The sequence below is a fragment of the Musca domestica genome, unplaced genomic scaffold (assembly GCF_030504385.1).
Source record: "Musca domestica strain aabys unplaced genomic scaffold, Musca_domestica.polishedcontigs.V.1.1 21, whole genome shotgun sequence".
In the NCBI taxonomy this organism is placed as follows: Eukaryota; Metazoa; Arthropoda; class Insecta; order Diptera; family Muscidae; genus Musca; species Musca domestica.
In genome coordinates this window covers 12,272,734-12,289,004 of record NW_026712258.1, presented here as the reverse complement: position 1 = coordinate 12,289,004, position 16,271 = coordinate 12,272,734, and the positions used below count along the sequence as shown (strand labels likewise).

The 16,271-nt window shown below is 39.7% G+C and overlaps 1 protein-coding gene across 3 annotated transcripts in view; it reads left to right on the top strand.

Moving 5' to 3' along the window:
• Positions 1-779, top strand: part of LOC101900523 (nicotinamidase) — a 68,070-nt gene extending 67,291 nt beyond the window's left edge. For all 3 annotated transcript variants that reach the window (XM_059122761.1, XM_059122759.1, XM_059122760.1), the window contains exons 7-8: positions 32-174; positions 237-779. In XM_059122761.1, the coding sequence (XP_058978744.1) occupies positions 32-174; positions 237-356 (263 nt within the window). In that variant the 3' untranslated portion in view covers positions 357-779. The remainder of the gene's footprint in view (positions 1-31; positions 175-236) is intronic.
• The last annotated feature ends 15,492 nt before the right edge of the window (positions 780-16,271 follow it).

The following is a 16,271-nucleotide window of genomic DNA, read 5'->3' as shown; positions in this document are numbered from 1 at the left end:
GAAAATATATGTATTTTGTTATTGCTTCTAGGTGCCACTGCTGTTGACGCCCTTTCCGTTGGCTACAGAACCATTTTAATTGATGACTGTTGCCGGGGTACAGATTTCCATGACATTGAACATACCAAGGAGAAGGTGATAAGCAATCATGGTGTCATTGTCCACTCAACTGAGGTGAGAAAGAGGAAATGTGGGATTTTTTAATTGTTCATATACTAATGTACTCCCAATTACAGGTCAAGGCCATGGCCGAAGGACGCGATCGCCGCCCCGAATTGGGCTACAAGCTAGCAATGGAATTGAAAAATCCCGACTCGGTACTCTCTCAGCGCAATGGCTATCGCTCCGTGGAGTAGATCTCCACATAGCAGTGCTATCTATGCCTTATGCAAAGACAAAGCTTGCCCTCTATCTCTACCCCTAATTTTTTTAAACTGTAGTTAACTACATATCTCCTTTAGTTTAGTTTAATAATTTTTTTTATTACTTACCGCTTATTGTTACAATGGGTCCACCACATTGGTTTTGGGTGAAGGGAAATATAAATGAAATTTTTAATTGGGAAAGGGTGAAAACCACAAACAGAAAACCTAACCCAAGTCGTTGCAGTCAAACGTACTTTCATCAAAACATCATTTAGACGCATTTATCTAACACAGCACTTGGCTATAGAATAACATACAAACATACATTTTTTTAAGTTTATTAGGTATTTTAATGGAAAAAATATATATCAAAAACAATTCAAATAAAAGACATTTACTTAACAAACACAAAAATACTATTGAGTTTGTTTTTATTACAATATCTGCTGGTAGATTATTACGAGAGTCCTTAAGAATATTTCTCAGTTTAATTTATCACTTAGCAACCATAAAACCAAGAAAACTTAATCCTTTCACTCTCAAAACTTTATGACAAACGTTTTCAGTTTGTCAAAGGAGTTATGGATTGTAATATACATGAACGAGCATTTTGCAAATAACTTTGAAGTGATAATAGCAAATACAATTACGAAATAAAAACCAAATATAAATAAAAACAAGTAAGCAAAGGCTACAGTCGAGCGGGGCCGACCGTTGAATACCCTACAACACTATAATAAACCATACAGTTTGTTAGGCGAAATACTCGACAGAATTCCACAAGATATTGTGACAAATAATAAAAGAAAACCATCAGGTTTCGTTCTCTAATTTTCGAATAATAGCAACTTAAACTAATTTGCTTATTTCCAATTTATTGGTAGATGTTGCACGTAAATGGTCTTCCTAGATCTGGAACCAATATTTCCCAAAGACCTATAATCTCTCAGAAGTGGCAAAAGATTAACATTAACAAGATGGACATTTTAGTATATTGTCTACAAAAGTTGGCAAACTATTTCACACATATGAATATGAATATTTTTTGATGGCCATCCAAAACTGCTTGGCTTTTGCAATGTCCGGTAACCCCCATTCAAATGTGCGTGAGGACCGGGCGATAATTACGGCCTGCTGACAATTTTGCATTTGTTGGTCCATTTCAACCGCTAAATATATGGCGATCATCTCCAAAAAGAGTAGGCTTCTATTCTGACCCTCATCTTATCTCCATGCAAAATTTCGTTGTGTTAGCTGTAGAAATATTACCAAATGTTTAATTCAAAATGAAAATATGCCAAAAATATGACAAAATTGAAAAAATATGAGAAAAAGTTACAAAATAAATATTTTCATCTTTAGAGAGATATTTTTATGCGATTTTTTAGACGTTTTTTCTTTCCTGTCAAGAGGCCATTCTGAATTAATGAGAACTGTCGAAATCAGTTCAGCCGTTCTCGACATATATGAGATCTTCCAAGCATAGCTTCTTTGATAGACATATATATCGCACATATTTTGCTATATATCCGATTTGTTGGATCTTAACATCAATGTAAAGATCAGAAGAAACCTTGTCATGGCTTTGTGATAACGCCGGGATTTAAAATATTCGCGGTTTAATGAAAAATTTTGAATTTTTTCAACAAAAAAGATATGGTCTATTTTACCCGCTAAATATTATCCGATGACCACCCAAATTTGTAGGCTTCTTCCCCGCCCTAAACTCTAAACTAAATAATTGCGACCTGTATAGCTACTGCAAAATCCGACATTTTTTCAGTATTTGGTCCATTTCAACCCCTAGATATTATGCGATCATCTCCAAAAGAAATAGGGTTCTATTCTGACCCTATCCCCACCTTCATTCTAAATTTCGTGAAGATCGGACCATAATTGCGACCTGTAGAGTGATTACAAATTAAATGGACAGACGGACAGACGGACGGACGGACATACATAGCTAGATCGACTCAGCTCGGCGAGCTAGGAAGATCCATATATACTTTCCTATATGGGAAACCAATATTTCGAGGTGTTACATAAATTCTGGCCCAATCAAACTTATAATACCCCCAACACATAGTGTTGTAGGGTATAAATATTTGACAAAGTTAAAATGGTTATTGAATTGCCTGATTCATCAATAGTGACTTAATTTAAATTTGGTAATTAAAGAGCACAGCCAATGGTAATTTTTGTGAGAAGTACCGAAAGGATTGGAAAGAAAGATACAGATCGAACCACTGTTTCCAATATACAATTTCAACGATTTTCTAAACCTAAACCGATCTTTCATATGTTTCATTTATCTTAAAATTTAACCCATAAACCGTAATATTCACCCTGCAACAATAATAATTCGCGCAACTCATCACATTCAAGCAAATGATACCACGACCAAATTTTACCGAAATCTTTATATATTATTTTCTCCAATTCCCTATCATATGAAATTCGCTTCGACTTGATGTAAATGATGATACGTTCATTCAATGTTAATGTTTCATCGAACTTAATATTAATGTCACTCTAAAGCTATAATAGGGTAAGTGTACCAGTAGTCGGCACTTTGAGGATTTTCGCGTTTTGAATCGCTCAACATTCTGAGTGAAACTTTTCAATTATTACATATTTAATTTATTCAGATTCGAAATTTTGTATAGTTTTTGTAAAAGTTTTAATAACTTTTTATTAAATTTCATAAATTTGTAGTTTTATTAAACCAATGCTTTTTTGCCAGTAGTCGGCACCTCTTGCTAATTGACGGTATGGCATGTTCCAACAGTCGGCGTACCAATTTTTTTTGTAAGAATAATTAATAATAATAATAATAAATTAATTCATTAAAATATAATATTTTTGTTTAGTTAAATTGATTCGACGTCTTTATTGTACTTTTCTTAAGAATATGGATTGTTGAGGACCTTAACAGACAAAAATTTAATTTTTATTAGAATAAATCATCTTTTCCTAGCGAAATTATACACAAAGATACCTGACAATATATTTGAAGTACACAAAATTCATTTAGTTATAATAGTTTAATTTATTTGGGCTTAAAAATAAAAAGTGCCGACTACTGGGACATGCCGAACTTAGGCACACTCACCCTATGTGGTCTAGAACAATGATGTACGACAATGTACGAAAGATTCCATTCAGTCTAGATACACCTCTGTCAAATTTCGAGAAAATCGACTTAGATTAAGATATAGTACTCATACACAGGGTAAGATAAAAAAACTGCAACAAAATCAAGCGCCATAATTTTTACATTTTTTTTTAAATTTTATTCAATGAAAGCAAAAAATGTCAGAAATAGCATCAAATTTTAGAATAAGTTTAGATTTGTTCGAACTGGGCACCTTTGGCACGAATTATGGCCTTCAAACGGTCAATGAAACCGTCACACTCTGCCCGAATGTTGCTCTGTGGTATTTTGGCCCATTCCCGGCGAAGCGCTTGATTGAGGCGATCGACACTTTGGTATTTTTTAGTGCCACCCTTGCTTTCCAATATACTCCAGACACAATATTCCAACGCATTGATATCCGGAGATTTTGGTGGTCATTGTGCGCTGGAAATGTAGCGAGAAACCTCATTTTGTGACCATTCTTGGTGCGTGCTGAGTGCGATGGTGCTGAGTACTCTTGGAATGTCCAAGATCTGCGGCCAAAATGTTTGCGTACCCAAGGCTTTAATACACCCTCCAGAATATGTTCGCGATAATATTCGGCACTTATTCTGATGCCACAGTCGATTAATACAAGCGGAGAGCGATCATCGGCTGTTATGGTGGCCCACACCATCACCATGGCCGGCGCTTGAGTTTCAGGTGGCCAACCGAAGGTGCACATTTTCAGCTGATCTCTTTGGTCACAAACTGCTGGACAACAAATATTTCTCATCGGGGAAAACTCTTTAGCTCTTTTGAGTCTATTTTCTTCCTGTTGCGGTATAAGTTCATGCACTTTTTGGAATTTCAATGGCTTTACCCCGAGCCCAATTCTCAATATTTGCCGAATGGAATATTGCGATACGTTCAGCTCATGAGCCATTTTTCGGCCAGTGCGACACGGGTTTCGATCAAGTCGCTTCTTTAACTTTCGAACCATTTCGACCTACGCTACCAGTATCACGGTAACGAGCGATGGTACGAGGAACAAAAGATTTATTCACATTTAAATGCTGGAGTACATATAAAGAAATCACACTATCGCGCTTGAATTCCATCACGAATACCTTTTTTTCTGGAAATTCTCCCCAAAATGCTTTTGTACGCTTGTAAACAATATAATGAGCTTTCACTGGAACAATTTTAACAGTTGTCGGACGAGTGGCCTGGAAATGACAGCAGTCTGAATTTGGTTGCAGTTTTTTCATCTCACCCTGTAGAATTGGATATGCTTCCCACATATTATTTCCCTCTGAAACTAAACTATAACTGCTCTAAAGCCAACTGTTGATATGTGTTATAATCTACTTTCAATAAATTCTTTTGTTACGGGAGTTCTACTAAATATGCATAGTGGTGTAGGGTATCATATAGTCTTTTGATTTTTATACCCTACACCACAAGGTGGTCAGGGTATTATGTCTTTGTGCATATGTTTGTAACAGGCAAAAGGAAACGAGGTAGACCCATGTTGTTGTTGTTGTTGTAGCAGTAGTGCATGTGTGTGTTTGTGTTCTGCTAATCTGGTTCCAGCTCCAGGTTTAGAAATTCGGCTACTTTAACGGGCTGTAGCCAGAGATCCTCTGGAGTGAGTTGGGTAGGTTTGGCTGAGCAATTAAAAAGGTGTAGCGTATTGTGCGGGCCTGTATCGCACGCCGGGCAGGCGTCACGCACATCTTCATCAATTCGTGCCCAATACGAATTGAGGCGACTACACCATCCTGAACGTAATTGCGCCAAAACTACCCTGGTTTGTCTAGGCAGCTGACGTTCTTCGGCTGCAATGGATGGGGGGTGGACTCCGAGGACGGCATTCACTTTATAACTGCTCATAGCATCCGCGACTGCATCGGTGTGAATGCCACTCAGACCTGCCTGATAGGCTTCTTGATCTAGATGCTCTCTCTTGTAGCGCTGGACCTCCCTCTCTAGATCATGTATGTCCTTCCTGACACGCCTGGGTGGGGGAGAGTTATCCACCATATGATGGTTGGGATGACTCTCACGGTAACACCCAAGCAGGTACTGCAACGAAAGCATATGATTATGCTGACGTAAGGGAAGGACTTTCGCCTCCTCATGTAGATGGTCCACTGGTGTCATGAGGAGGCACCCTGTCGCAGTTCTCAGGGCAGCGTTCTGGCAGGTCTGGATATTCTTCCACTGCGTAGCACTAGTATTCGCAGACCACACTGGAGCCGCATAGTTGACCACAGACCGACCTATCGCGTTATAAGAGGTCAACAAGGTTTCTTTGTCCGCACCCCAAGAGCTGCCGGCTAGCGCCTTGAGGACCTTGTTCCTACTTTTCATCTTGTCGCAGATAGCTGTGGCTTGCGCGGACGACTTGAACATGCTGTCGAACGTTACCCCAAGAATCTTGGGGTAGTTCGTGGTCGGTATTAGATTCCCCTCGACCTGAACATTCAGCTGTGTTCTCATCTCCGCAGACCATGTGGTAAAGAGTGTGGCCGTTGATTTCGTGGCGGATATTTTCATATTCCTCGCGTGGAAGTATGCGGCAAGCTCCGCGAGATAGGGGTTCAACCTTTCGCATATGTCATCGACCACTGGACCCGACGCCATGATCGTACAATCATCCGCATACGTTACGATCTCAATGCCGTCTGGAGGGCGAGGAATTCCGGAAAGGTAGAGGTTAAACAGTTCCGGAGATATCACCCCGCCTTGGGGAACTCCCTGTTTCACTCTACGGGCTTTGGACTTCTTGTTCCGGAATTCCACGTACGACTGGCGTCCACACATATAGTTGATTATCCAACGTTTCAAACTTGGCCGGAGGGTAGTTCTCTGTACGTCCTCAAACAGTGTGGCATGATTGACCGTATCAAATGCCTTTGATAGGTCAAGGGCTACCAACACTGTTCTGTCACACGGCCTGTTCTGGTTCAGTCCTCTACTAATATGTGTGGAAATGGCGTGTAATGCTGTTGTGGTACTATGTTGTGGACGGAATCCATGCTGGTGGTTGGCAACTGTATAGCTTCCTCTAATGCTGGGGAGGAGTAAAGCCTCAAGAGTCTTTGCTACTGGCGACAAAAGCGAAATCGGCCTGTACGATTCGCCTTTACTGGCATCCTTGCCTGGCTTCAGTAGCGGGACCACCCGGCCCATTTTCCAGGTTTCGGGCACTATGTGGGTGGCTAGCGACAAATTGAGAACTTTCGTTAAGTACTCGACTCCCGGCGTATCCAGCTGCTTCAACATTACCATTGAGATTCCGTCCGGGCCCAACGCTTTGGATGACTTAGCGTTACAGATGACATTTGCAACATCACCCATCGTAAACTGTGGTGGTTCCTCCTCGGCGGGAAGAGATCTGATACGACGTAGTACTCTTCGCTTCGCCCTATCGCTCTCGGGGTGCTCGACAAATTGTCGGTTAAAATATTCCGCGCACCTCTTCGGATCAGTCACCGTTACGTCGTTAAAAGTGACTGAGGTCCTATCATCCTTTTTTCCAGGGTTCGAGAGCGACTTAACCGTTACCCACAGCTTACTCATATCGGTTCCAATGTTGCAGCACTTCAGATGGTCTAGCCACTTTTTCCTCTTATGCTCCTGTACCAACCGGTTGACTTCAACTGTCAAATCACTGATTCTAGGATCAGTAGGGTTGGTACGACGGAGATCATCACGCTCGTTTGCTAATCCCGCTGCCTCTGCTGGGAAGTTTGGTCTTATCTCGGGTATTCGACCAGCAGGTATATAGCGAGCGGCTGCAGCTCTGATGATGTTTCGGAAAATCCTTTCTGCTACCCGAACATCAGAAGGGTTGGGCAGTTCTCTGAAGCGGCGGTTGGTGAATTCTCTGAACTCTGGCCAGTGAGCTTTCCCATGGTTAAGGAAAGTGCGGCGTTCAGAGGTTATGAAATCGGGCGACCTGCTTATGGAGACGATTATCGGGAGATGGTCTGAGCCAAGAGAAATGACGGGTTGCCAAGTCACGTCATTTATCAGACCGGGTGACACTATGGTTAAGTCTGGCGAACTGTGACACTCTCCTCTTATTCGGGTGGGGGCATCCTTGTTAACCGTGCAAAATGTGGAGCAGTCAATCTGCTCTGCCAGCGCTGATCCCCTCTGGTCATTACCTAGGACGGAATGCCACAACTCATGGTGGGCATTAAAATCCCCTAGTACCAGGCGGTTATTGCCTACCAATAATGGGCTAATATCAGGCAAATAACGCGGTTCACAGCTATTAATCGGCGGGATATACACATTAAGCACCTCTACCTCGGCAGTTCCACACTTGACTGCTACCCCCATACATTCCATGTATGGGTCACTAGAGACTAGCTCAAGCGAGATAGGTCTGTACTGAACAGAATGGTGTAACAGGAACGCTAATCCCCCACCTCCACTTCTGGTGCGATCCTTCCTTAGTACGTTGTAACCATAACAACGTTGTAGGCTGCAATTTTCATTCAGCTTGGTTTCCTGCACCGCTGCGATCTTAATATTCCTCCGACTCATAAATTCCACTATCTCATCTATTTTGCCTCGAAGTCCGTTGCAATTGAATTGCAAGAATGATGCACAATCCGGAGTTGGAACAGCAACATGTGGCGTTAGGTGCTGCGGTGTTGGTTGCTGTTCTGGAGACTGCGGTGGAGTGCCATACTCCGACGACGTCTCTGACGAGGACGACGAAGAAGAGGACTCGCTGGGGACTACGTTACTGCAGCAAGTCGCAACATAATCCCTTTCGCTGTAGTCTCGCAAACGCCTTAATCCGGAACAGTTCTTGAAGTGCACCCACTCTCTGCATCCATTACATCGCACCGAGACAGATCTGTGGTGGATGACGTTCTGACAAACCGAGCAGAACCAAGGTCCGGGGTTTTCCTCAATCCCGGCACGGACCAATAAAATCCGGAGCAAGCATTCCGGGATATGCTGCTCCCAATGCAGAAAAATAAACAAACACAAACATGTACATACTGGGTTGGCAGCCGCTGGCCGAAACTGGAATCTTGTTGTTTCGGGTCAATCCGGTATCGTAGAACCCGCTGCCGTGGGATAGACCCATAGTTCCTTTTGATGATCTGCATAGAATCACTTTCTGAGTTGATTTATGCATGTCAGTCCGTCCGTCTGTCAATGTATTCTTGTGAACAAAATGCAGGTCGCATTTATTATCCGATTGAGATGAAACTTTGCAAACAACATTTGTTTGGCCCAAGGACAAACCCTATTGGAATTGGAGATAATCGGTAAAAATTTAGATATAGCTCCCATTTGCCTTTTATTGTGCACCAAACGTGTAATATCAGCCCGAATAGTATGAAATTTTGCACATACAACCAAATTAGGCCTGCAAATAATAAATAAATAATGGATATAGCTCCCATATATAACTTTGTCCGATTTACCTTTTATTGTGCACCAAACGTCTAATATTTGCCCAAATGGGATGGAATTTGGCACATACGACCGAATTTAGTCTAGAAGGTAGTATGCCAAATTTCCCATATATATTGTTCATCCGATTTGTTGTATTTGTTACCTACAGCCGTAATATGCACTCCGTAACAACGATATTCAGGGAAATATATCAAATACAGCTCAGAAATATCTTTGCCAAATTTTATCGAGATCGGTTCAGATTTGGATATAGTTCCCATATATATCTTTATCTGATTTCAAAATAATTTTGCACCAAATGGGCAATACAAGTCCGAATTTAAAAGATACAAATGCTTTGGCATATTTAGTCCTTTGAATTTTAAATTATAATTATAATCATAGCGTGTATAATTGAATTCTCCCATAAAAACTTTTAATTATTAAGTGGAGCTCAACTAAATTAGCAAAGTGGTGTAGGGTATCATAAAATCGGCCCCGCCCGACTTTAGGACTTTCTTTACTGGTTCCTTACTGGTTTTAATTATGACGTTTTTTTTGGGGAGGTACCCGGATCGGTACCTCGAAGCCGTCCTTGAAGGTTAATAAAAAAACTGATGCTATGGGATTGTAGATTTCGAACCTTCTTCGATGGAGCAATGAGAGAGACATATTAAATATGATCTACTCCTAAGTAGCTGGAATTCCGGCGATTCAGGTTATATTATAATGTGTCAGAGAGAGAGAGAGAGAGAGAGAGAGAGAGAAAGGGAGAGACCGAAGCGTGAATAGATATAAAAAATGTGTCCTGATGCCTTGAACACTCCAAAATAAGACTTTCTGTACGAAATTAAAACATTAACTCTTTCGGCAACCTGCATAGTGTGCCATAGAGAAGTTTTTTTGATGAAAAAATTCAACAACAACAGTTATGCCTGACTCAAGGATTTGATTTCAATTCAAGTGTTTGCCAAATAAAGGATATTATTTTTTCTTTACAAGTCTTGTTTATTTCGTTCATATTTGTGACACAAAAAAAAAAGAATTCCGGACATATTTGATAAGACACATAGTAGATACATATATATGAAAGTGTCCATGAGACGTTAGATGTTTGTGTATGGGTGTAGAATATTTACACAGGACATTGTCAATTTGTTGTTGATGTCTCTCCAAGTGTTTTATATGTTGCTGTGATGTCTTTCAGTGTTGTTTTGATATTTTTCTGTTGACATATCCTTGTTGAGAAATTATAATTGTGTGTGTGAGTATGTGTGTGTGTTCAACATAAAATAAGTCCAACTTGTCAGACCACAAACAAGTCACTCAACTTATTGTCATCCAGAAATTTGATATAAAGAAGTTGAAATGTATAAAGTCTATGAGTTACCCATTGATAATACACATTTACAATTTGCCAGTAACATAAGCGGAATTACCCATTGCTAAGTAACATCTGGTATTGGGTGAACGAGAGGCATATCCAATTCTGAATCAATTTTTTTATAAATTTTTTATAAATCTTTTATACCAAATAACATTGCTATAGAGTGCATGAGAAGGATCATATTAAAAATTAAAAAATATATATCGGAGCCGAGTTCCACAAAATGGAAACGTACGTCCCGAAATTCACTCCATTTGGGATTATATTAGCCTTTTTTGCACAATAAATCTGAAATCGGAAACGGAAATATCCAAATCTTAGCCGATAAGATATCCGGTACCAAATATCATTGTTGTCGATTGGATATTACGCATGTGAGGGACTTAAACACCAAATCAGATGAAGCATATACAGGGTGAAATGAAAAAAACTGCAACCAACTTCAGACTGCTGTCATTTCTCAGCCACTCGTCCGACAGCTGTTAAAATTATTCCAGTTGCAGCTCATTATATTGTTCACAAGCGCACAAAAGCATTTTGTTGAGAATTTTCCAGAAAATACTTAATCGTGACGGAATTCGAGCGTGATAATGTGATTTGTTTATATTTGGCTGGAAAACCACAAGTGGCTATCGTTCGAGCACTCCAGCATTTAAATGTGAATAAATCTTTTGTGTCTCGTACCATTGCTCGTTACCGTGATACTGGTAGCGTAGCTCGATCTCAAGAAGTGGACGGAAGAAAATAGCAACATCAGCAGAAATGGTTCGAAAAATAAAGAAGCAACTTGATCGAAACCCGCGTCGCAGTGACTGAAAAATGGCTCGTCAGCTGAACATATCGCAATATTCCATTCGGCAAATATTGAAAAAGCTGGGGATAAAGTCATTAAAATTCCAAAAAGTGTAAGAACTTACACCGCAACAGAAAGAAAATAGACTCAAAAGAGCTAAAGAGTTGCTTCGCTTGGCCGAAATTGGTGAACAGCCGAATTTGGTTTTCTGCGATGAGAAAACATTCGCCACAGTTGTCCGGCAGTTTGTCAACAAAAAAAAAAAAACAAGTAAAAAAGTATCGGTCGGCTTTGCCGACAGATGTATACCCTCAGCCCTCTTCACCCTCTATGGAGTGGGTTTTTAAAGAATGGGTCAATATTGTCAATTTCGTATCGGACCTACATAAATATGATATAAATATTATTGTAGCAGATGGATATAGGAATTGTAAAGAATCACTGAGTTGTTTCGCAATTTATGACAGATAAAAATATTGAAAAATGTATCTCTTTGTGGGTGAGGTACCAGAAGTTGTTCGCAGATATATAGGATCATCTTCAAAACAGATCTTGTGTTAGCAAAAATAATTTGTATGTGTGAAATTTGAAAGGAGTTTAATCCTTATTTCGCTTTCTTTGAGCGTTATGTTTTTCAAAATTAGATTATTGCTTCCTTTCTGTGCAGAAAATATATATCTCAAATTTTCAACCATTTGTGGGGGAGGTACCATAAGATGTGGACCGATATACTTCATCTTAACACCAGAGCTTGGGTTAATATAAATATTGGGATGTGCGCCATTCGAAGACAATAGGACTCATACATCACATTTTATGAGAGTTGTAATTATTCAAAATTTTGACCATTTGTGGGGGAGGTACTTGAAGGAGTGAACCGATATTGTCCATTTTTACACCTAACGTAGAACTGATGCAAATATTAGGATTTGCAAAGTGAGAGCAAAATCGGATTATCCTTTCTCTTTTTGTGCAAAAAATATATTTTTTTTGCAAATTTCGACCTTTTGTGGGGGAGGTACCAGAAGGAGTGGACCGGTATATTCCATCTTAACATCAGATCTTGGGTTAATATAAATATTGGGATGTGTGAAATTTCAAGACAATCAGACTCTTACATCACATTTTATGAGAGTTGTGATTATTTAAAGTTTTGACCCTTTGTGGGGGAGGTACCAGAAGGAGTAGACCGATATTCTCCATTTTCGCACCAGACCTAGCAATGATGCAAATATTAGGATTTGCAAAGTAGCATAATAATCGAATTATTCTTTCTCTTTCTGTGCAAAAAAAATATATATATATATTTTTTTTTTTTTGAAAATTTCGACCTTTTGTGGGGGAGGTACCAGAAGGAGTGGACCGATATATTCCATCTTAACACCAGACCTTGGGTTAATATAAATATTGGGATGTGTAAAATTTTAAGACAATCGGACACTTACATCACATTTTATGAGAGTTGTAATTATTCAAAATTTTTACCATTTGTGGGGGAGGTACTTGATGGAGTGGGCCGATATTTTCCATTTTCACACCCGACCTCACACTGACTCAAATATTAAGATTTGCAAAGTTGGAGCAAAATCGGACTATAATTTCTATTTCTGTGCAAAAATTAAATTTTTTGAAAATTTCGAACTTTTGTGGGGGAGGTACCAGAAGGAGTGGACCGAACTCCGAACTCGATCTAAGTTTAACAAAAATATTACGATGTACCAAGTTTGGACCAAATTGGATACTCCCTTCGAGAGTTATCGTGCGCACCAGCCAGCCAGACAGACAGACAGACAGACGGACGGACGGACGGACATCGCTAGATCGACTCGAAATGTTCTGAAACGGATTTGGTCCAAAGAGACCTAGGGTCTAAAACCGTTATTTCGACTAGGCACGTTTTGGCCGTATCAAATGATATATACCCTCTGTAGCCATATGGCTGAGGGTATAAAAAATGATCGTGTTTACTTGCCAAAGAGTTCAGCAGAAAATGTGCACCTTCGGTTGGTTACCAGAACTCAAGCGCCGGCCATGGTGATGGTGTGGGCTGCCATAACAGCCGAAGGTCGTTCTCCGCTCGAATTAATCGACCGTGGCATTAGAATAAATGCCGAATATAATCGCGAAAATATCCTAGAGGGTGTATTTAAGTCTTGGGCACGCAAACATTTGGCCGCAGACCTTGGACATTCCATCAGGACTCAGCACCATCGCACCCAAGAATGGTTACAAAATGAGGTTCCTCGCTTCATTTCCAGCGCAAAATGGCCAACAAAATCTCTATATACCAAACCGTTGGACTATCGTGTCTGGAGTATTTTGGAAAGCAAGGTTGGCACTAAAAAATACCGAAGTGTCGATCACCTCAAGCAAACGCTTCGCCGGAAATGGGCCAAAATACCGCAGAGCAACATTTGGGCGGCGTGTGACCTTTTCATTGGCTGTTTAAAGGCCATAATTCGTGCCAAAGGTAACCAATTCGAACAAATTTAAACTTATTCTAAAATTTGATACTATTTCCGACACTTTTTGCTTTCATTCAATAAAATTTTTAAAAAAATGTAAAAATTATGGCGTTTAACTTTGTTGCATTTTCTTTTTCCTCTCACCGTATAAATTACTATTGGGCGCCACAGAAAAACATTGACCTGTATTGATGATTTTATAAATTAAGTCATCTAATCATCATTTTCCATATATCACATGGGCTTTTTCTTGACATATCAGTTCGGTTATAGTTTTTACTCGAAAATACGAATTTGTATATTTTGTAATTTGCCCTTTTTTCGCCTTTGATCTTCTTTGGTTTTTGCAACTTTACTTTTTCTTTTAATTTCATCACTACCACTGTCTAAACTCCATACCCTTTTTGACAATCTTTAATAACGTCTCTGCAATGTTTGGAATTTCCAGAATGTGAAATTGCGAATTGAAATTGTGAATTAAAGTTTTTTACGAACACAATACATCTCGTCGTTATCTCTGTCATCATCACCAATATGGTCGACAATGACGTTGTTGATGTTGTTGCTGGTGCTGTTGGTTTTCCAAAGGAATAAAGTAACCAAAACATCTCAGATCATCACTTGGCATCAAGCCAATGACAAAGTGTGACAATAATCCCCACTAACCAACCGAACGACAAACCAACATAGATAGATTGCTGGGAGGAGATGGAGAAGTAAAGAGAGAGTTGTATGAGGATGAAACAAGAACATGACCACCAACAAAAAAGGAACCAAATAGTGGTGCATAGACAAGATGGCAAAAAAGAAACAGAACTGGAATCGCTTCGGTAGCACAAGTGGACAACGCAATAAGCACTTGGTGCCCAATAACCATAACCAACCAACAGAGACTCTGTGGAAAAGGAAGCTCATATACAAGTGCAGCAGTGGGTGGATGGGTCGAACACAAACCGAATTACCAAACTGACTTTTAATTCTTGTTTTCGTAACTTGTTCAACATTGTCCAAACTTTATTCCTGTTTTTTACGCTCTCTCCCCCCTTCTGTCTCTCAATTTTTTTCCTGGAAAACGTCTGTGAATGTTTCACAACATCAGCGAAAAGCTGCTGACATTTTTAATAGCTAAGTGCATTGTCCATGTATCCGTCTGTTTGTCCTTCTGTCTATCGATTGTCCTGATGTTCGTTAAACTATAAGTCCCTTTATTTGTTGATTAATTTCAAGGGAAATTGAAGGAAAACTTTGAAATTAAATTGGTTTGTACGAATTTTCGTGGAAACTATACAAACCTAAAGTGGAAGGATTGGCAATTGCATGTCTTACTACTTGGGAGTGGTAAGAGTCTTCTAGAGTCCCTTTCGATGTTAGATCGATAAGACAGCAAATTTCTGCTTAAAAATCAATGCAGGCCTTCGAGAAAGAATAAAGACTTCAAAAACACATCTACTAGTCTTCATGCGTTCCATAACAAGCGATAATCAGACGCAGCTTCAGACCAGGTACTAACGACCTTTTGAGTGCCTCTTTATACCCTCCACCATATGAAGGGTATATTAAGTTTGTCATTCCGTTTGTAACACCCCGAAACATCCATTTTAGACCCCACATAGTATATATATATATTCTTGATCAGCATAAAATTCTATGTCGATTTAACGATGTCCGTCCATCTGTCCGCCTGTGGAAATCACTCTAGCTTCCGAACGAATTGAAGTAGATTGATAAAATTTTACTCAAATGCGTATTGTGTTGGTATAGTCCCCATATAACGGTACCTTCCGATATTCGGTATTTTGATGATTTAAGCTACATTATTCACCGATTTTTTTTGTTAAGTTTCGCATTTGAATATTATAATGGCTTATGACAAAAGTTACCTATGCAGGTATATGTCGTCGTATAGACCCTAATGTAACAGCTACATTCGGTATTTTAAAGATTTAACAGAATTTTTAACGAATTTTATTATTTTTGAGAATTGCCAAATTCGTTCCAAATGGTGGAGGGTATTCAAAGTTCGGCCCGGCCAACTTACAGCTTTTTTACTTGTTAACGTTGGTATGAAATTAATCCTACCGATGAAAATCTCATTCTTGAGTGATCTCAACGTTGATATGACTCCGTCGCATTTACCCTATCGTTGCGACGGTACCATGTGGTACCACTTTCACCTTCCACTACGTCAAGGTGATAATTTCATTACATACATTAGGCAGAACACTGAACAGCTTCAACCAACCACCTCAGTTTACCTTGACCGTCTAATGGACAATTCAGCTTTCGGTAATAAGCCGTTAACGCATTTGGCAAATAATTTTCATTAACTTGGTAATGACGTTCACATATAGCGTTCGTTGCAGGGGATAGCTACTGCAGGGGATAGTTAATGATTTTCTGTCCTTCGACTGACTATGAATGGCTCTCATAAAGTTAATTGTCCGCCTAATCATTTACACAGGGGCCTCAGCTCTTTTCTCTGCAGGAGTTTTAGCTCGCATTGCTCGCTCGCAAACATTGGTAGTGGGTTAGAGGTAGTAATAAACCGTAGTGCTAACTTGAATTTTTTAGTAGCCGTGACCGTTGCAGACGACCTAAGTGGCTTAATCCGAATATACCCACAGTGAAGTACCAAACCCGAAGGAGACCCGATCCATCTACGAATGCCTACGTGACGTCACTAAGAGCACCAACCTCGCAATTATAGCTTAAG